The following is a 21,330-nucleotide window of genomic DNA, read 5'->3' as shown; positions in this document are numbered from 1 at the left end:
AATTAGTTGAAACTATAGCTGAATTAGCATAAGCATTGTTGAAATACCTGAAACTATTGTTGAATTAGCTGAAACTATAGCTGAATTAGCATTAGCATAGTTGACATAGCTGAAGCTATAGCTGAATTAGCTTAAGCTAAAGCTGAATTAGCTTAAGCTAAAGCTGAATTAGCTTAAGCTAAAGCTGAATTAGCTGAACTGTGGCTCACTGATGAACCCTCGAGCTGAAATGATTTTTTTTAAAGTTCTCTTAGAACTATGGGAAAACACAAAGTGACACAAACTCTGTTCAACCTCAGATTTTTCAGGGCTTTCATTCAGATTTGTGTTCACCACTGACAGCATCCACAATGGGTGTGTGAGCATCGGAACTGAATCAAGGAGGAATGAAGGAAGGTGCGTTTTGCTTTCACCTCCTACCTGAACATCATAGCTACACAAACACACTTTGTTAACTCGTTTTTTTTGTCTTATAACAGTGGCTTATTGTACTGGATAATGCACCCTGTCGCACAACAAAAATCCAATCCAATCAACCATCTGTCAGAGAAACGGGTCCAACAAGTTTGATGCATGGAGGCTCAACTCCATGCCCTGAAAGACTTATAGCATCCCCCCGCTGTAGACACCAGAGCAGACCCTCAGGTCTAAGGGGCTTCTAATGATCATGGATCAAAGCTGTTTTGGCAGCCAAAGGACAGCCTGTCAGGTTGTTCCCTGCTTTATGAGATTCATCAGACATGAAAACAGTACAGAGAACAAAGTGGATGCTTACGTGTGTAGGCAGGTAGAGATCATATGGTGTTCCAGAGTCGACGTCAATGGCGTGGAAACCAGACACGGAGCTGTAGATGACCTTTAACCTTTGTCCTTCCTCCACTGTCAGGTCAACAGACAGTGGTTTCTGAGGCAGGGACCTGAAGAACTGTTCATACACATCCACACCATCACTGGATATTCCCTTGTGTTATAATGGGAACAGTCAATAGTTTTAAAAATTAAACTGTGACACTATTAACACACCTGGAACTGCTTAAAGAAAACTGACTTTGACAGGTTGAAAACCAGTTTTATAGAAACTGCAACCATGGAGAGTCAAGCTATCGTTTCCACAAAATATATTTTTGGATCTTTCAGAGACGAGAGGGTTAAACTACACGGCTGCAGAAGAAAAAGTAGCTCAGGCCACAGAGGACGGAAATAAACAGGACACAGCTCTGCTGAGGATCTGTAGCCTGCTTGTGTCATGTCTGTGGAAAGTGACCCTATTTGATTTCTCTTGGTCAACATCAGTCAGTTATTGTCCTAAATATGTGCATGTGTACATGAAAGATGACAGGAGACAGGAGACAGTGTGGTTAACCAGCTGGTGGTTGTTAACCACTTCAGACAACCTGTGATGACACTGAGACCAGCTGAGTGCGTTTAAGCAAATACTGGACATTCATTACCGTAGTTGTTTTCTGTTAGCAAGATCACATAAAAACTAATGAATAGATCTGAATGACATTTTAAAGAAATGGGGCTGTCACAAAAACAATGGATTAAATTTTGACGGTGATCCAGGTTATGATCCAGATCACACAATTTTTAAATCATTCTGTGGCCTTGGTGGAGGTTTGTGCTCTCTGAGTGCTGCTAGTTTCATATTGTTTTCTAAATAATACCAACCTTGAAGGCCATGAATTTGTGGTAGGGTTTTGGGGCCCAGGCGTACACCTCCACAGCATTCTTTAAAGCGATCACTAAGAATTTAATCTTCTCGTATCGCACTGAAAAAACAAGACAAACAAAGACACGTTAGAAAGCTGATCTACATAGACATAGCACACGACGAGCTTTTAACAACTTCTAATAAAAAAATTCTTGTAATTTGCCATTTTGATGGTAAAACAAAATTAGAAGCAGCCAACACATTTTTTGCCCCAGTGTTCACTTACCCACTTTATAGTGCACACAGCCCTCCAAGTCCCCCACTGAGGTCCAGCCCTGTCTCTTCTCCACTTCTGGGTCATTATGGAGAATCTTATTTCTTAACCAGGACAGGTAGTACAGACGCAGCTTGTTCTTTTTACCTGCAGGAAGAGAAGAATGAAAGCTGAACGGATGCTATCTGCTTCAGTAATTGAGCAAAAACAGGTCACATAGTTACATACATCTGCACACTATTCTGAAACACCTGGAGGTTCATTCATTTGGTATTTTTTCTTGAATTGTTCAAATTAATAGTTGGTGAGATAAGTATAACGTGTGAGTATGATGTACCTGATATTGTAATCAGGACGTTGAGTCCCTCCAGCACGTCCATCTGCTGAAACCTTCGTCTGCTGATGAGTGAGTAGACTTTCCCTTGTCCGCTTCGATCCAACAGCCACAGGCCGTTTTCTGTCCCCACCAACAGGTTCACACCTGCAGAACAAAACAGACACGGTCCTCAACCTTTAAAAACATCATGTCCGTCATGTCCGTCCAAAGCTACAGTAAGTCTGGATCCTGGAGTGAATTTAAAAAACAGGCACATCGTGACAGAATAAAGCTAGAAACAAAGCAGACAATGTCCATTAGAGAGGCCCAATTACATAAGCAGACATTAATGAATTATTAACAGGAAACACACAGAAAAATATTCATGAACATAAATGAAACTACAAACCCCAAAGGCCAGCACACAGAACCTCGGCGTTGAATTTTTTCTTGTACTTTCGAATTTCTGGCGTGTCGCTGTGTGGCCGAATGTTGGTTGGGTTCACGTTTACCACGGAGCCCTTCCTGTGATTTTCTCTCGTCAGTGGATCACCCTTACTGCTCGCTGCACGAAAACAAACGGGAAGGAAGGTAAACAACAGCTGCTTGGCAATATCAAGGCACAGAAAATGGAGAGTTGTAAATACAACCTGCAGGAATTAGTGTGGCTGAGAAGCTAAAAACTGTACTGAATCAGAAATTCTGTCATCATTTTATGATTGTTGTTACAGACGTTTTTTTTTACTTCAGTTCTTTGTGTCGTTCTACAACAAGCAAAATCCATCAAATTAAATAAAAATCCTACATTCTCAAAACAGCAAAAGGTCAACCAGACATTTTGAATAAATACCAGTGTGACTGCAGAACTGTGTGTCACATGTGTAAGTGTATTGTCTGTCTGCCCGTCTGTCCATCATCTGCTGCTTATCAGTGGTCTGGTTGTGGAGGCAGCAGGTCCAGGAGAGAAACCCAGACCTCCCTCTCCCCAGCAACACTCTCCAGCTCCTCCTTCCCAGGCCAGAGAGGATATACAATCCCTCCAACGAGTTCTGGGTCTGCCCCAGGATATCCTCCCATTGCATCATGACTTGAAGACCTCCAGAGGGAGGCTCCCAGGAGGCATCCTGAGCCACCTCAGCTGACTGTTATCTATGCAGAGGAGCAGCAACTTTATTCCTAGCTTCCCCTGAATAACGGAGCTCCTCACCTTATCTCTGCAGCTGAGCCCAGCCACCCTATAGAGCAAGGGTGGGCAATCCTGGTCCTCGAGTGCCACTATCCTGCATGTTTTCCTTGTTTCCCTGCTCCAACACACCTGATTCAGTGTTTAAATCACCTCTTCATGTTCTACAGAAGCCTGTTTATCACCCACTGATTCAAATCAGGTGTGTTGGAGCAGAGGAACAAGTAAAACATGCAGGATGGTGGCCCTCGAGGACCAGGGTTGCCCACCCCTGCTATAGAGGAAGCTCATTTCAGCCGCTGGTATCCAGGATCTTGTTCTTTCATTCATTATCCACTCCTCATGACCATAGGTGAAGTTTGGAACTTAGACAGATAAATTGAGAGCTTTGCCTTTTAGCTCAGCTCCTTCTTCAGGACAACAGACCAGAATAACGCCCTCATTACTGAGACAAAGCGCTGATCCATCAGTTCACCTCCTGCTCCACCCTACCATCACTAATGAGCAAGACTCCCAGATGATCAAACTCCTCCTCTTGAGGCAAAGACCCACTCACAACCCAGAGGGGCCATTCCACCTTTTTCTGGTTGAGAATCATGACCCCAACCTTAGAGGAGCTGACTCTCATTCTGTAAATGTATTAAATACAATAAAATAGAAATCTGAATGAACTCACTGGGACTCAGTGGTGGTGATGATATGGGGATCAGTCTTGGGTCGATGGTGGACAGAGAGGAAGTGGAAGAGCTGCTTTTGCCAGAAGGACTTCTTAAAGCCTGAAAACAACAACAGTAACACAGACACGCAGTGAATTTAAACTACTGGTTGTTTGTCTTACATTGGTAATTACTACAAACAGCTTCACAGATTAGTAAGGAACATCTTCAGACTTTCTTCATTTCATCTCCTAGTCTGGTAAGATAATTACACCTCTGTTTAAAACCTGTATGACGACGTTCAACAGGAGACCCCGTATATTTGATAACAAACTTGTGACACTACCTCCCTCTGGTGGATAAATGTAGCCGGTGCAATGATCACATTTATTTCTTCAAACAACATAAAAACAGACCCGGGGACGCTCTAATGTCTGACGCTGCTGAACAGTAATGCTTCAAAATCTGTATTTGATCTGTTTTTGTTCTCAGCTCATGAAAGGATACATATAGATAAGGCCAAAACAGTTGTTAATGCTTTATTTTACTCTTTTTTTTTTACATCTAACTGCACCAGACAGCAGCAATATGTCTTTAATCCCATTATTTAACTCCACTTAAATAAAACTTGGATAACTTGGATGAAGAAGAAGTAGTTTTTTTATAGGGTGTTTATGCTTAAAAGTTGGGCTTCTGTCGAGTTGTTTGGCTAAAACTCACATGTAAATCCTGCAGCATGGGGGACCCAGGAGCTGTGGGGGACAGCGAGTAGCTGAGTTCACGTGTGCGCTGCTGGCTCAGCGCAGTAGGAGTGGAACTGGAGGAAGAGGTTTTCTGCAGGAGGTCTGGAAGCAGATAGGCATCCTCTGAATTCATCCGGGACATCTGTGGAGGCATTAGAGGAAAAGGAGAAAGTTAAGAGGCTAAAGCAGCAGACAGCTTACATATCTCTGTGTTTATAAACAGTAATGCCTCTACATTTTCTAGGTGAAGTGTTTGTGTTCATATCTGTGCATTCCAGGTACCTGGTTAAGGTTGTGATGGGGCTGCAAGACGATGCCATTAGGCAGTCCTCTGAAATGTTTCCCCTTTCCATTGGACAGACTAGACCTTGAAGCACATTTAAGAAAGAATATAGACCTTAAATTAACCAGTCGGAGCAAGATAAACAACTTCTCAAGTTTAATAGGAACAAAAACAGAACAAATTTACTTCCTAAAATCAGCAGATCATTGTGAGAAACAGATCAAGTCAGTGTTTATAGTCCACATACTCTACCTATACCACTACAGAGAAAAAACATTCTTAGCTTGGCTAAGATATCTATTGTTGGCTAAAGATTCTCCTAAAACCTTGTCTTTTTTTAAATAATGCCAACAATTTGTTCAGTTATTAACTATTTAAACATGCAGTCAACATTTAATGGTAACAGGATCAGGATGAAGAGAGACAGAAAAAAAAGGTAAAAAAAATAATCCATTGTTGTTGTGGTTTCTAGTGCTCAAAGTGTTGCTCTCTCATCGTTTCTGTGAAACTCCATCTACACGTCTAGTTAACACCAAGACAGCCGAAACAAAGTTTTTAAAAATCACTACTTTGGAAACTGTTTTAAAAACTACATTTTTATCATAAGAACCTCACTGTGTATGTGAACAGGAAGCGCAAACACAGCAGAAAACATCAGTTTTTAAATAAAAGTAGCGTTCCTTAAAGGACTGCATATCGCCTCCTGGAGTTTTAAATAAGAATGTTGCAAGATCTCACAGCTAATACCACGCCTAATTCTAGCTCAATATCTGTAAAACTGCCAGAGTTAGAGCCATTTTTGTGTTTGCTAAAGTCAGTTAGCTGTGGCAGCCATACTGAATCGGGTTGAGTCCAAAAGTTAATCACTTATAGATGTACATCCAGTGATTACTGTTTTAAAGCTTCATTAAAATGTGTCCAATGGTTCACAAGATATTTGGCTAACTGACAAACAGAGACAACTACATGAACATGAACAAAAAACAAAACAGAAACACAAAGAATGACTGTTTCACCTGTTTCTTTCTTCCTCGTCGCTGCTGCCAACCTCGTCACTCGAAGAGGAGTATTCTGTGGCCTTGTTGAAGCGAGCCAGAGCAAGTTTTACCGCCTGCGAGGGGTGAAAGGAGTGAGACGGTTCGAAAGCATCGGAGACCGGCCGTAAACAGTGTCAAATTTAAAAACACTGAACAAGACAAATCTAAAACAATTTTTTTTTAATTCACTGGAGAACTGAGTGACACTTGGTAACTCTAAATGCAGAGGTCTGTATTTATTTGAGGGATAAAAAGCCGAACTGTACTTGTGTGTGTCCACTCGTGCTGTCTGGTTTCTTCTGGTGCTGTAGACGGTGCTGCAGGAGAGGACTTTCAAGGTTGAAGTAGCCTGAAAGATGGACATTTATCCACATCAAAGAGATATTAGAGTTAAAAGATGTAATTACAGCACACTTGAACTACTACTACAGACTTTGTTTATGGCAATTATGATCGTGACTCTTTCTTCATTTCAATTACTGCTGTCAGCACTCAGTGATATTTGAAATGCTTATTAGAGTTTTGAGTTTGATGACAATAATTGCGTGAAAGAAAGCACCAAAAGAAGTGTGTCATTAAACTACAGCTTGTTTTATTTTAACTCAGGAGTAGCTCCATTAGACACAAACGTGGAGAAATTATTTCAGCAGTTGACACGTCTGCAGTGTACTTCAGTTCCAGCTGTTCTGTCCACATCTTTTTTACAACAGTGGCTGATAGCCTCACCCTAAATGCTAATGTTGCTAGCTTGGAAAATACTTATTTGAACTTAATAAACGAGCCTAGCACCTGCTGGTGGAGCGTTTAATTATTTTCTCAGAGCATCTCACTAACTCAGGAGGTCATCTGTCCCTCTGGATTTCTCAGGAGGCAGTGAGCTATTTGAGGTTAAAAAGTTCTGTAGTTGGGACGTTAAAACGACATCTTTCCTTAATGTGTGTAAAATTAGGCCTGATCACTTGCTGCTATAAGTAGCAAGGCCACCTGATTTTTCTAACCTCATCAAACCCAACATATTTTGATCCCATTAGATCGATCTTTTAAAGACAAATCCAACACAATTTGAATGTTTAAAATCCGTCTACTGGTTACCAGTTTATTGTCAGAAAACGATCCTTAGAATGGGTCTGAATTAATCCAGTTCCTAAACAGGCAGCAACAGGAAGTCCTGTGTTTAACTTCTTGTTCTCACACAGGGCTGAAGCTGAGGAATCGTTCTGATTGGCTGGAAATTTTCAGGTTATTCCATCGTGGATAACACCTTAGCAAAGCAGTCGAAAGGGCCAGCTCCCGCTCGGCTCTTTGCCGATGTCTGTCATAAAATGTTTGATTTCATCTGAGTTGAGAAATGAATGAATGAATTAGCTCGATCACTGCCTGACCCAGTTAGTTATAGCTCTACCGTGCGTTATTTATTTAACGGATTAAGACCATATAATGGAGTGATGGGTTTAACTGATGTCTGAACTGAATTTATCAATCTTTTTGATACACCACGGGCTGAACGGAATGAGCTTGCAGGCTGGATATGGACCAACAGCCACCAGTTGACGATCACCTACATTAAGGATTTTAATATTTTGTTTTCTTCAGTCAGTCTCACAAACTATAACACATAATTCAAGATCTAACAAGAATACTGCCAATGATACATAATAAGCCTGGCAGAAAACTGTGTAGGTAATTACAGTTAAAGCATGAATCCCCTCAAACAACAATCCTGAATACATGTGTCTAGAGTCGGAGCATAGACAAGGTTTTCCCAAAGGGTTCACCTGTGAAATTGAAATCAATAGGGATCATCCTTGACATGTGAGGTGTCCAGCTGTGCAGTTTGACATTCCTAGGTTACATGGTTGCAGAGTTAGAGCAAAGATGAGGTTTTCACAAAGAGTTCACCTGTGACCTTGACCTTTGACCATGAAATCATTAGGATCCTCCTTGACCCATGAGGTGTCCAGCTGTGCAGTTTGATATTTCTTTGTTAAAGGGTAATCAATGTCGAGCAAGAAACAGAAGCAGGAGGATGGCGACATAAGACAATACGTCCCATCTTAGGCTGGGGTATAAACACACTAGAAAACAATTTATGTTTCTATTTCCAACAAATCCAAATGATAAGTTTGTCTGTTTAGACACTCGCTCCTCCTTTTTCATTGCAGATAAATGGAGACTTTGAGTGTTGCTTAGCATGAATTTGGTGGCTGTTTCACTGGAAAAACTAAAAATGTAGCTAACAGTAAATACACAGGCTGTACAATCCAAACAATGGACTAAATACAAAGCAGGCAAAAACTGCTGGAGAGAAAACAGAACCATGTAGTTGCTTGAAGGGATAAACACAAACTGCTAAGTCATTTTCCAAACTCTAAGTACTGATTGATTGGTCAGTGAAAAGGGTAAACATCTTTATTTTTTATTAAAAACCCAGCCTTATTCCTGGGAAACACTGGTACTGGTAAAGAAATGAAAACTGACCTTCAGTCTTGGTTTAAAATCAAGTAAGGTGGTGATTTAAAGGTAAACAACAACAATATAGTTCTTTCTCTGTGCTGCAAAATGAGCAGATAAATGTGTTTCACTGTGGTGGATGCTCCTGGAGCATCAAAAAAAAATCAGATTTGTGGCAGCAGCCAAACTAAGTGAGAGGCATCAAAAGTTGTCTTCTTCCAGCTTTGAAACACACTGTCCTCCCTCCGTCTACCTAACCCCAAACCTACAGCTTCCAAACTGTCTGTCAGAGGACACAAGAAGCAGAGCTTTGAGTTCCCCCTCTGAACACACAGTCAGAAAGAGCAAGCTTTGATTCCATCATTCTGAACTATTGTTCATTAAACACCAGTAAGCTCATGTACTTCACGTGGACATTAAGGAATTCTGTGGCTGAATGTTTATATTGTGTCTGAGATTCACATTAAAACAAGGTTTAAGTTGAATTTGTAGTTCTAAGCATATGTTGTTCTAAAACCTGTATATACTTTTCTGCATTGATGGTGTCTTTTTCAGACATCTAAGCTGATCATGACATAGACACTAATGCACCCCCATACCATCAGAGAGGCAGGCTTTTGAACTGTGAGCTTATAACAGGCTGGATGGTCCCTCTCCTCTTTAGTAAGGATGATGTAACGTTTGAAGTTTCCAAAAAGAATATTAAATTTTGATTCCCCTGACCACAGAACAGTTTTCCACTTCGCCTCAGTCCATTTTAAATTAACTTTGGCGCAGAGAAATGGCAGCGGTTCACATCTTGCTCCTTTGCCTTACAGAGGTTTAACCAGCATATAAGGATGGTACAGTGAACTGTTTACAGACAGCAATCTGTGGAAGTGTTCCTGAGTCCATGCACCGATGTCCAGAACAGAATCAGACCTGTTTTCAAAGCAAACACAGAGATTTCTCCAGATTGTTGAAATCTTTTGATTATCTTAAGAACCACAGATAATGGGATTTTTGAAGTCTTGCCAATTTTCCACTGAGGAACATTCTGAAATTGTTCCACTATCTTTAGAGACAGTTTTGTGGAGGCCGGTGAACCCCTGCCCAGCTTTACTCCTGAGAAATTCATCCTTTTTAATATCCACGCTTTAATTAACCCAATTAAGTGCAAAATGCTCCTGCAGCTGTTTCTGTTTTGCACCACTTACTTTTACAACCCTTGTTGCCCCTGTTCCATCTTTGTTGACATGTGTTGCTGTCAGCAAATTCATAGTTACCTTATTTTTTTCTCAAAATAATGGTACAATATCTTAATTTCACTATTTGACATGTTTACTATGTTTACTATTTTGTTAATAAAATATGGTTTTATGACATTTGCAAATCATTTAAATTTTTTTTTTTCACAATTTACACATCTTAACTCTTTTGGAATTGGGGTTGCATAAGCATTGGCACCCTTTGCTAGTAATCTCATAAATACTATCACCAGGCAGAAAATTTAATAAAGGCCAGAGTTTGGGGTTCATTTTTATAGTTCCTGTAACAGACAACAGCTTATTTCCGTTGCACAGACCTGGGTGGTTGCTGCTTGAAGAGGAGCCTCCTTGAGACACAAACCATCCACTCTTTTCTGTCAGAGACACCGGACTGCCGCTAGATGGAGACAGAGACACGCAGAAACTTGGTCACCGATGGAGCGTTCAGAACAAGAGATCGAGAGAGGAATCACCGCTCTACATATCGGTGTCATAATCTAAAATATATCCTTCACACTGTCACTGCAAAGGCCCAATTTCCTCACCATTATTTTCATCTAATCCAAAGCAATCATCCATGCTAAACTAATCTGATGTACCCACAGCCAGCTGCTCTCTGATGGTGAAGACAAATACACAGAGCTGGACTGTGACAAATACCCTCATTATAAATAAGAAAGCATCTATATAAAACTACCTTATTCACAGCATGGATACAACACAATCCTGCACATTCTACCTCAGACTAATGGCATTTGGGTCTCTAATTACATGCAGATTATAAAACAAGCAGCTGTATTGTCATGCAATGATATTCACTATTCCAGCATGTTTGCTGCTCTCAGCTACTAGTTTAATGAGCAGTTTAACTAACACGCTTTATTACCAAAGTCGCAAAGCAACTCATAGTAATATTAGCAATTTATTACTCTGTAATAATGGAAAAACAGAAGATAACCCTAACAAAAGAATTGATTTTACTAATACAGATCTAGAGGGTAGTGAAGTTTATTCTATTATACAAATGCACTAAGCTTATTAAGTCATCTTAGATCAAGCTAAGCAATTATTCTCAAGAGTCTGTATTTTATAACTAGAGAGTGCAATAAAATAGTAGACATTAAGTTGTTTTAATGTGTGTCCCTGTGAGTTTATGGCCCAGGAATCACCGCTCTACATATCGGTGTCATATGAGTTCAACAACTACAGTATCTGTACAATTTTTTACCCTTACTTCATTTAAAGATACCTATATTTTTAGCCACCGAAATCATTTCAACAGCCTTTACTACAGACACGTCGAAATGATGGTCTAGGGCCAAGTTTCCAGATTTTATACAGATTCCCCTCTTTAAATGTATTGTTCTTTATCCATTATTGATTGTGCAGTTTTATGTACCTTTTGTGGTTCAAAGTCAGACAAGGCCATTGTCCTTTTGGTATTTTCACATTATTAAATATGTCTCTCCTTGGAGAAAAATAGTTAGAACATCCTCTTAGACGTATTACTACAGTACAAACGTTTCATTTCCTAACATGAATAAAAAAACAGTTAGAAAACATAAAGCAACATTGGTAATGATTTGGATGGACATAAAACCATAAATTCAGTATAATATTCACTCCTTTTTAGGTATTATGGGAATAAATCCCTGTTTTTACGTGATTGAATATGCTGAGCAGCCAGTGGAAAAGTGTTTTCTTCTAAGACATGGCTGAAAGACTGGTAATGCCAGTAGTCTGGCATGCTAATGTTTTCACCTAATAAACAACTATGCTAGCCTACTGTAGCCCGTGTGTGTGTGTGTGTGTGTGTGTGTGTGTGTGTGTAAAGCAGTGCCATCACCCAGGCCACTTCTTTTCTCTTTTGCTACAGAGATAAAGAACAATCCCGTATCCTCAAATTCGGACATTTTCATTTATCTGGGGTTAAAGTCTCTGTTTTTGAGACATAAACGTTGTGTACATTGTGCTGTGATGTTATACCTCGAAGCTGTCCTCTTGTGTCCTTTCACCAGCTCTCTACAGTAAAATTTAGAAGTTGTGCGTTCTGGGACCTGGAAGATATAAATGCAAAGACGATACAAGCAGAATGAAGATTCAGGTAAACAAGATAAAAGAGTCATCTCTTGGTTATCGTGACCGTTTCATTTTTCATAAAAAGGCTCCTAACACAAACCGTACATGTAGTCATGCAGTGTTTCAGGTAATTACAGGAAGGTTTTTGCTCCTATAAAACCCTTTATCTAAAACATTTGAGGCACATTAAAGTCTAAACAGAGGTAATAAAATCTTTAATAACCCACAGGGTGATAATCATCCCCAAGAATATAACTGAATCAACTGCTTTGCTTTGTCTTTACATTTTAGCGTTGCTCATTAATATACACTCACTGACAGAAAAACATTGGGCACCCAGGAGGAATGGCCCAAATTGGACATAATTTGGTCCACATGCAGAGCAGAAATGGCTGCGTAAATGATTTGGTTTGTAGGAGCTGGCACGTCTCGTAAAGGGCCACAGAGAGTATAAGTGGTGGCATCATGTGTGGAGTGATTGTGTTATCAGGTATTTGCTGGAGTGTCCGACAATCAGCCGAAACAGTGAGTGAAGATGGCCAGACGCAGAGGATGCCTTGTTGACACATTAGACAGCATTACCAGCACTTGCTGGTGTAGCTTCTCAGGACAAAACACACAAACTGAGTGGTGTGGTGTCTGCAGTTCAGTGCAGAAAGGAATGTCAAGAACTCTATATTGAAGAAACCAAACAGCCTCTCCACTAGATGCATGGCTCAACACAGGAGAGTGCTTCAGGACTCAGCTGTTCACCTACACCTCAAGGGTAAGGGACACTCTTTAAGGACCAAAATGTTCACATTTTGGACCGAGAAGACAGATGGTTTGAGAGGGGGGTGAAACAAGCCTTTTAAATCAAATGAAAGAAACCAACTTTAAACAGAGGAGGAGGTCTCAGATTTCAGCTTTTAAAAAACTATAATGGAGCTTTAGGCCTGATCCCCAGTCAGTTTCACTCCAATCAACACCTGCACTCATGTGACCAGAGTGGCCCATCAGTGAGTCGGGCTAACAAAGAAGCTAAGGAGCCTCTATTGTTAGGAGAGTGAGTTAATCTGCAGGTGAATCCAGTTTACGGAACAAGCTCAAACTCCACACTCTCTGCTTTTTGAATTGAGAAAACTCCTCGGATGAGAAACGTCTTCAGCTACAGAACGGAAGTCTAGTGGTTTCTATTTTTTGATTTACCAGTACTTGGTGGCGTTTGATAGGGGTCCCATTGTCTGCCATCCAGACACAGGTACAGGACCTTCTGCAACAAAGACTGGAATAAACTGTACTAAGAGCTCACCATCACATGTGTAGGCTACCATTAACACCAGAGCACAAACAGCTGCGTTCTGAGCTGCTCTTAATCAGAAGGTGTTGACCGATGACTAGTGACACTGCATCATGTTTAGTAATGAATCTGTGTTCGACATTAACAAACGTATGTATGCATGTACAGTGTTGTAGAGACACATCTGTGTTACTCCTGGGAGACAGAGTCTAACTTCAGGTCACCTCAGGCCATGATTCAGGGGACCCTGATGGCACAGTGCTGCGTCAGCAACATCTCGGGGGCTGCTTTGGCCCAGTGGTAAGGAGGTCATCTTTCAGTCGGAGGATTGGGAGTTCTGTCCTCAGCCACTGTGCCAATATGCTTATCAGGGTATGTGCGAGAATCTAAAGGTGCTCTATAAAAAGTGTAAAATATGGAGTAGAAAGCACTGAATGAGTATGTGGTTGAACGGGAAAAATATTTCCAACACTTTCCACAAACTCGAGAAGTTAAAAAGATGCTATATATGTATGGACCATTTAACATTGTCTTACACTCTGGTACATTCTTTTAACCAGACACCTATCCGCACACAACACGTGTGTTTATGTGCTGGTTGCATCATGACGAGGTCCTCTCTTGGCCAGCCAGGTCTCCTAAGCTTTACCCAATCAAACGATCAGCTCAAACGTCAACTCAAACTCAGCCAGATCTCAAGGGACAGTTCCAAAAGCTGTGGGCTGACTTCTCACGGGAGAGGATACAAAGGTTATATGACTCTGTTCCGTGCCAAATCAATGCTTGTATTCAGACCTGAAGGAGGGGGGACACACTGCACTGACATGAAACCAGCAGAGGCCAATTATGTTATCCAATTGATCTGATATTATATCACTGTAATACAGTCACATGACCTTTTACCACATTCAGTTCACCACTCTCTCTGGGTGAACTGTTTTTTGTCAGTACTTGTACACCAAATTAGTACCAAAATGTTACATATAGCGTGGAAATATTGTCTGAGTGGAAGGTTTTATTTCAATCTCTTATGATCATTTTAACAATCCTGGTTATTTATGACAGAAAAGTTATTATATCGTCTATACGTACAGTACATACTGTAAGATAAGTTTATGTGCTTCTTGAACATATTTTTATTTTAACTGGATTTTTCTTTTTTGTCAGCATTTGATTCTATTCAAACTTCTTATTCAAGTGAGCAGTTGGCAACTTTCTGACCACACATTCTGAGTCACATGATACAGCCACAAAGAGGAAGAGACACCTGACAGAGCAGGAAGAGAACTGTGGGAATACCTATCGTTCTTCTCACAAGCTGCCCACATCCTGCACGCACACACACACACACACAATGACAAGTACGACATTTGTTGCTTCCTTTCTTCTACCGCAGCGCGCACATGAAAGTTGAAGCAATGCCTCTCGTTCTGAGGATTACAAACACTTCAGCGGGGGATTTGTAAAACGTCTTCAAGGCAGGAACTACTCAGCTGCTAAATTGTTTAAGTTCAGACTTTTATGAGTCTTTGTGCTGCTGATCCCATGAAAAAAAAAATATTTTCATAGTCTCTGTGTTGATTTAAAGCAGCTCCAGTCAGCACACTGCAAGAGAGAGTATTGAGTTATTAACTGCTCCATCGGCTCCATATGGCCTCCTGTTAGTTCAACAACACGACACAGCACACAGACAGGCTTACTGAGCCCCCCACCCCCACCCTCTAGAGCTTATGAGTTTATTTATCAACTCCAAATAAGAGGCTGGCTGGTAAATGTACATAACAGTATATTTGTAAACCACTTTGCAGGGAAGCAAATTACTAAGCGCACACACACATATATATCTCTAAACTGCTACTTCCTTAGACCCTGTATGATGAGACAAGATGCTTTACGCACACATTTTGCCATGCCCGTGTGATGCATGCATGACTAGCATGACAACAACTTCCTCTTCTGATGGCAGCCAGCGAAACAAATCCCACATCTGCTCAGTTTATGCCTCATTTGTGGCAGTTGTGAAACCTGCTGCCTCTGTAACCCAGCGTGTTGTTTCGAGGACCACGGCGACAGATGATACTCACTTTAGGGGGGGTCTCAGCCGAGTCCCAGAAGACATCGTCAGTTGGAGACAGAGGGGAAAATGGGGACAAGGGGGAGAGGGCCATATCTGACAGCGAGCTGCTGTGAGGGGAGTCTCGGCTGGAGAGAAGATTAGCATTCTGGTGGTGGGGGGGGAAATATATTTATATATCAGGACGTTTTGTGATAAATAGATGACATTTTTGTGGTTGAAGATTTCAAGCAACATCAACCGAGTTATTATAGCAGTCAAACTGTGTGTGTGTGTGTTGTGATATAGTTTGTATACCTGGCTGAACTGAGCTCTCGGCATGGCTGGAGTACAAGGACTGGAGCTGCTCCCAGAGCCCAGCCTCGAGTGCATCTGGCTGGGCAGACCAGCAGCCAGAAGCACCCTGGTTAACTGGGACTCCTGAAGCTCCATCTGAAACAAACAAATATACATGTTAGAACTGACGTGTTTGTTTCTTCCTATATTCATATGTGTGCACAGAGTCGCAGAAAAACTCACGGTCTACAATCCTCCAGACATATAAACTGATATTTTTTCTCAAGTTATGACCAAACCTCTGTCCACTTGATGCTAACAATAATCCTGAAATACTGCACCAATAGGTGGCAAGATCGTCTATGTTAACAAACATCAAAACACAACTCTCTTAGCTTGGCAAAAGATTCTCCATTTAAAGATACGTTTTTCTGTTTTCTCTCAGTTATAAACCTTTTTAATTTAAGATCAAAATTTAAGGAAACAAGTTTTTAAAATCCCCACATTGAAAGGTGTTTTATTTATTGCAAAAACTGCATGTGGACAACAGAATATCTCTGTTTTAAAAATACTCAAAGCAGCGTGGACTGAGCCTTCGTACAAAGAGCTCATCTAAAGTAATTCATTTATTCTTTAATTCTGTTGAAGGTGTTTCCTGAATGACTTGCAGGACCAGTTTTGAACCTGCAAGTTCTGAAGGTCCTTCAAATCAGTTTCTAGTACTTTTTTCCTTTCCTATTTAGATCCGTTAAAACATTTTAAATAATTCCTCTTTATTTCCTAAAAATACACAAAAACCAAATCAGCTAAATTCTTCTTTAACCTGATTTCCTGTTGGATACAGTACTCATACAGAAAGGTGAATCTTGTTTTTGAGACAGCATAATGCAGAACAATAAGGATCAGATGGATTTGGATTAATTCATTGGATTACAGTAAGTACTTGGTGTTTTTTCATTTGTAATCAAGGCTGTCTCTTTTACATTTGCCTGAATAATCTCACACAGCACACGTCCTTCTCACAGCCTGCTTGAACATACACGTCCAGGCTTCTTCGATTAATGTTTGTTTTCAGTTTCGCCACTGTAGTAAGAATAGGAAGCAGAAACCACACACTGTCAGCCTGATCGAACAGCATTCTTGCATGAAAAATAAAAACCCCGAACTGATGTTCAGGGATTTAGCGAGTTATAGCTGCGAAGATCTACGCAGGTGCTTCGCAGATCCCTGACTGGTCCTTGTCCTTTGACCTTCTAATCTTTGGCCTGCTTTCACTTGACCTTTGAACCACTAGGATAATCATTTTTTTTCAAAATGAATTGGCCAGCTATGCACAAAAATAGGAATTGCAAGGGAGAAAAGGTAATAATGAGCTGAGGAGAAGGGAGCACCAACAGATGTGGGGTTTAGAGGTGATAGAAGGGCTGCAGTGGAAAGCCGGGTTTACCGCTGTGCGCTGGGGGTTTGTAGGGCGGCCGGGCGCGGCGGCGGCAGGAGCAGCGGCAGGAGCAGAAGGAGCAGCTTTGTGCCCACTAAAAGCAGTTAGCTTCTGGACGGCTGCGACAGGCGGTTCCCTCTGCCTGAGCCTCTCCTTCTCCCTGTGTCTGTGGTCGTGCTGCAGTGACAGGAGCTGGGTCTGATCTTTGGGCAGGGTGCGGTGGGACCTCCTGCCTGCTGGGGGCTGCTGATGCTGGGCAACGGGCTGAGGCTTAGCCTGCAGCTGAAGCTGGGAATGCTGGGATTGCTGGGCCTTGTGCTGAAGCAGCTGGATGGGAGCCGCAGATCTCTATGTAGCAAACATAAAAAGCACACAGACAAACTGACAAAGACTGGAAGAGCCCACATGATGTAGATTGTATCTAATGATGCTGTTTGTTGCTTTTTGAAAACGATTAGCAGTAATTCAGTTGTATTAACAACCTAGTAGGGGTGTAATGATGCAAATAAACTACGGTTTGGTGCGTTCCTCGATTTTAGGGTCATAGTTCGATACAACAACAATGCCCCCCCCCCCAAAAAAAAAAAAAAAAAAAAAAAAAAAAAAAAAAAAAAAAAAAGCCCACTATTGCTATTAGGATTAGGGAAGCTTTAAATTAGAAGATCTTGTACAGCAAGTGCTTAATAAATGCACATGAAACATTTAACAGTGTTTAATAAAGCATACTACTTATGACCCGTTTGGCTTGCCATACATCTACTGCTGCCGCGGAATAAAAAAAAAAACATTTTCTTACTCCTAATTTGAACAAACTGGCAGGTCTTCAAGCTCCTGGGCTTCATCTAAACTAACCATTGTTGCTTTGCTGTGGTGCAGGGTGTTTTAGATTGCGTCTTCCTCTGCTTATTTTCTGTTGTGCACCCTTTTCTAGGTCAGAATGGTGATCACTTGACCTAACGTACTCGACTGATTCGTCTGACTGAACGCATCAAACCTTTACATCTGTACTATGATGGTAAGTCATGATGGTAAGCATGAACGTATCGTTACACCCCTACAAACTAGAACAAACAGCACAGGATAATCAATACCATATGCCTTAAAAGCATAAACAAGAATATTTTATCTAACTTTCTATTCAAAGACCCAATTTGCTTTAGTAAATTTAAAGTTTGAATCCTTAAAATGTTTTTTTGATCTGGCTGAATAAACTGTAGTAGACTATGTGTGTCCAGTGCAGTAAAGAGTGCATTTAAAACAAAAAGACAAAATATATGAATCTGTATAATGTGGAATATTTAGGATAAAGAAATAGACAAGATGAGGCGAAGACATGGACAAAAACCTCATGAAGCAGGCGTTGAATAACTGAGCTGATGCAGGAAAGATACATGAAACCACATAAAACCCACATTTAAAAAAAATAACTGATTAAATAAACAGTGCAGCTCTACAGAGAGGCTTAAACATACAACAGCATCTGGAGCAGGTTCTCTGCCTTAAGGAAGTGGTTTAAAAAACAAATTTCTCCAGAGGAAATTCATAAAAGCAAGCACCGCTGTCATCCACATGTCCTAAAGATGGTTTACTTTGGGTTACAGCTGTCTAGAAACTAAACGGTTTCCAACCAGAAGCAATAAACACTCCATACAGGCTGAAAGATAGCAAAAGAGAAATCTTTTTCATTGCGGTGCTTTCATGTGTTCAAACAAGGCATGGCGTAAAACCACTTTAAAACTAACCCTGTTTTCTTGAGAGTGAGGGAACGAAATGAGAGGTAAAATTCTCAACATACTTCGTTGTTCAGCTAAACTGCACTTGATTCACGGCAACCCATCTGAAAACAGGGCCTGTTTTCACAGCAGCAACAACAGCCGCACGAGAAAGGATAAAAAAAAATGCAAAACAGGGCGAAGCTTTAAGTACTGCAGTTTATCATGTGCACAGCAGGCTATGTTAAGCGTTAATGTGCATCAGATCATAAATTTTACAGTAACAGGAATGGGTTTGTTATAGGAATGGCCTCAAAATTATATATCCCACTAGGAAGGAAAACAAGCAAATCTGCAATAGTTTTATCTGTGACTGTAGCTTGCAGTTGGCAGGATTTATTAGCACACAAATTAGGGGCATTTTTTTATCTTTTATTTTCTGACTTACTGTGTATGATGCCAGTGTGAATCTGCTACTCTAATAGATTCACACTGAATATGAATACAAGCTTTAAAGTATTCCAGGTTGGGTCTCCTTTTCTTTTCTACCATCAGATGTTCGTGAGCAAATTTAAAATACGACAATTCAAGCGGACCTAATGGTTGTATACGGACAGGATTGTACAAACGGTGGAAGTTGTATTTTTCCTTTTGATGTTTTCTGCAGACGTAAAATTGTCACATGACTGATGGGCACAGCTGAGCTCCGCCTTCATTCAGAATACACACAGTAATATTATCAGACATCCAACCAACCAACAGCATACTTTTATTCACAATGCTAAACAAAAGGAGCAAGAAGATTTTTCTCTATCAAATGTTCACTGAACACTGCAGTTACACGTAGGCTGCATATTGCTAAAGATACTAAACTGCCTTTTTAGCCTGTGTTTGCCATAATGTACTTTGATAATCATGCCCATCCAACATCCAATGGCCTGTAGCCCATAAGCCCATAGGATATACATAAATGTTTGCAAGTTGCACCAGCTGTCACTGTTTTGGTGCCGGTCCAATGGGTTGAACTCTTTGAGGCAGCGGCCTTTTTGCAACTCTGTTGGACACAGAGGTGGGAGTTAAAACGGAGGTAAGAGGGGTGCGATCAAAGAGTGAGGAAGATTTCCAACTGCATCATCAACTATTATAGTGGAAAATATGATCAGGCACAGCTGTAGTTTGCTGTATGAAACGTAAACATAATCCTTGAGTTTTTACTTGACTCTGGGTGTGATTCGTCAGTCGGATGAAACTTCAGGTTAGGGAGCGCAAACCAACAACAATTAGTGTTTTATTACAGTATCACACCAACACCAGGAGATGCAAGACACGAAGACAAAAAAAAATGAGGGGCTTAGGGAGGCAGTTAGGAGAGGAAAGGAAACGTTTGAATTGCGGGGAAGCGACTGCAAACACAGACGTGCTTTTGCAGATTTGTGTGTCTGAACCACCCCGCTGAGATGAGAGGGGAACATTTTGGAGGAGAAACTGAGATGAGCTGAGAGAGAGAAACACTGCAAGTGGAAGAGGTTTCCTGCTGCGAACAACGCAGGCAGGGATGGATGAAAAGAAGACACAAGTGAAGGAAGAAGGGAGCCGGCACGCTGGGATCGGCAGACAGGACAGAAAAGAAGAGGAACAGTTTAAAACAAAGGTGACGGCACGCTGTGATAAATATCGAGTGGACACTAGTACAGTACAACCGGTATCACTATTCTCTCACAACTCTTACTTTCTTCTTGCAAAAAAAAAACAACTAAAAACCACTCATCATAGCTTCAGAGGGATGTTCAAAATGATGAACTTCCTCAGACCAGACGACAACCACAGCATGACTGAACTGCTCTTCACTTTCCTTTTAATAGTTATCTTTTCACACCTGGTTCATTTTATCTGTCCACATCCGTGACACCGATAATAACAGCAGGCTGCACTGTCCTCAGCCAAACACTGTCTTGTCTTTACAGTATGGGTCCTCAACAGTGGACCCTTTACGCTAATGTCTGCGACCTGGCTTCTCTCAGCCACAGACACAAACTCAAGATCTGTTCTCTCAGTCAGAGGTACGGTCGACATTAAATGACACAAGTTACGGAGGAAACTAGATGGTTTTTATCCAGACTCGAAAGTGTTCCTTCTTTCTGCGAAGATTTTAAAACCCGTTTGTCGCTTATGTTCGGAGACAGTGGCAAATAATATTGATTCAAGATGACCACCATAGACAATACACCTTAGAAAATACAAAAATGACTATAACTCAGTCAGTTTGACAGATACTGAGCTAAAATTTGGTGTGGTAATAGCAGAGACTGAGCCTCATCATTAACTCAGACTATGAACAGATCACCACCGATTCTTGTTTAAACTGTTGGCATGTAATGTGGCGGGCGATATGCAATCCTTCAAGGAAAAATAGTTTTCAAATAAAATAGTGGAAAGTAGGAAGTAGAAAGCGGTACAAAACAAACAGATTGTTTGAGTAATCATACCAAGTAAAATATGAACTAAGAGCACAAAAAATATGAAAATCTATCTATCTATCTATCTATCTATCTATCTATCTATCTATCTATCTATCTATCTATCTATCTATCTATCTATCTATCTATCTATCTATCTATCTATCTATCT

At 40.8% G+C, this 21,330-nt stretch overlaps 1 protein-coding gene across 3 annotated transcripts in view; it reads right to left on the bottom strand.

Annotated features, from left to right (window-relative positions):
• si:zfos-2326c3.2 (misshapen-like kinase 1) overlaps positions 1-21,330 on the bottom strand; it is a 90,954-nt gene that overhangs the window by 14,753 nt on the left and 54,871 nt on the right. For 2 of the 3 annotated variants that reach the window (XM_017423137.3, XM_017423138.3), the window contains exons 16-30: positions 17,000-17,338; positions 15,574-15,708; positions 15,287-15,424; positions 11,831-11,901; positions 10,162-10,241; positions 6,413-6,495; positions 6,126-6,220; positions 5,109-5,193; positions 4,804-4,968; positions 4,104-4,203; positions 2,654-2,809; positions 2,266-2,409; positions 1,941-2,075; positions 1,672-1,772; positions 776-925 (exon numbers count right to left, since the gene is read on the bottom strand). In XM_017423137.3, coding sequence (XP_017278626.1) covers positions 776-925; positions 1,672-1,772; positions 1,941-2,075; positions 2,266-2,409; positions 2,654-2,809; positions 4,104-4,203; positions 4,804-4,968; positions 5,109-5,193; positions 6,126-6,220; positions 6,413-6,495; positions 10,162-10,241; positions 11,831-11,901; positions 15,287-15,424; positions 15,574-15,708; positions 17,000-17,338 — 1,977 coding nt within the window. The remainder of the gene's footprint in view (positions 1-775; positions 926-1,671; positions 1,773-1,940; positions 2,076-2,265; positions 2,410-2,653; positions 2,810-4,103; positions 4,204-4,803; positions 4,969-5,108; positions 5,194-6,125; positions 6,221-6,412; positions 6,496-10,161; positions 10,242-11,830; positions 11,902-15,286; positions 15,425-15,573; positions 15,709-16,999; positions 17,339-21,330) is intronic. The other variant, XM_017423140.3, reaches the window with a different exon arrangement.

This window comes from Kryptolebias marmoratus, linkage group LG9, assembly GCF_001649575.2.
Source record: "Kryptolebias marmoratus isolate JLee-2015 linkage group LG9, ASM164957v2, whole genome shotgun sequence".
Lineage (NCBI taxonomy): Eukaryota > Metazoa > Chordata > Actinopteri > Cyprinodontiformes > Rivulidae > Kryptolebias > Kryptolebias marmoratus.
This window is presented reverse-complemented; position numbering and strand designations above follow the sequence as displayed.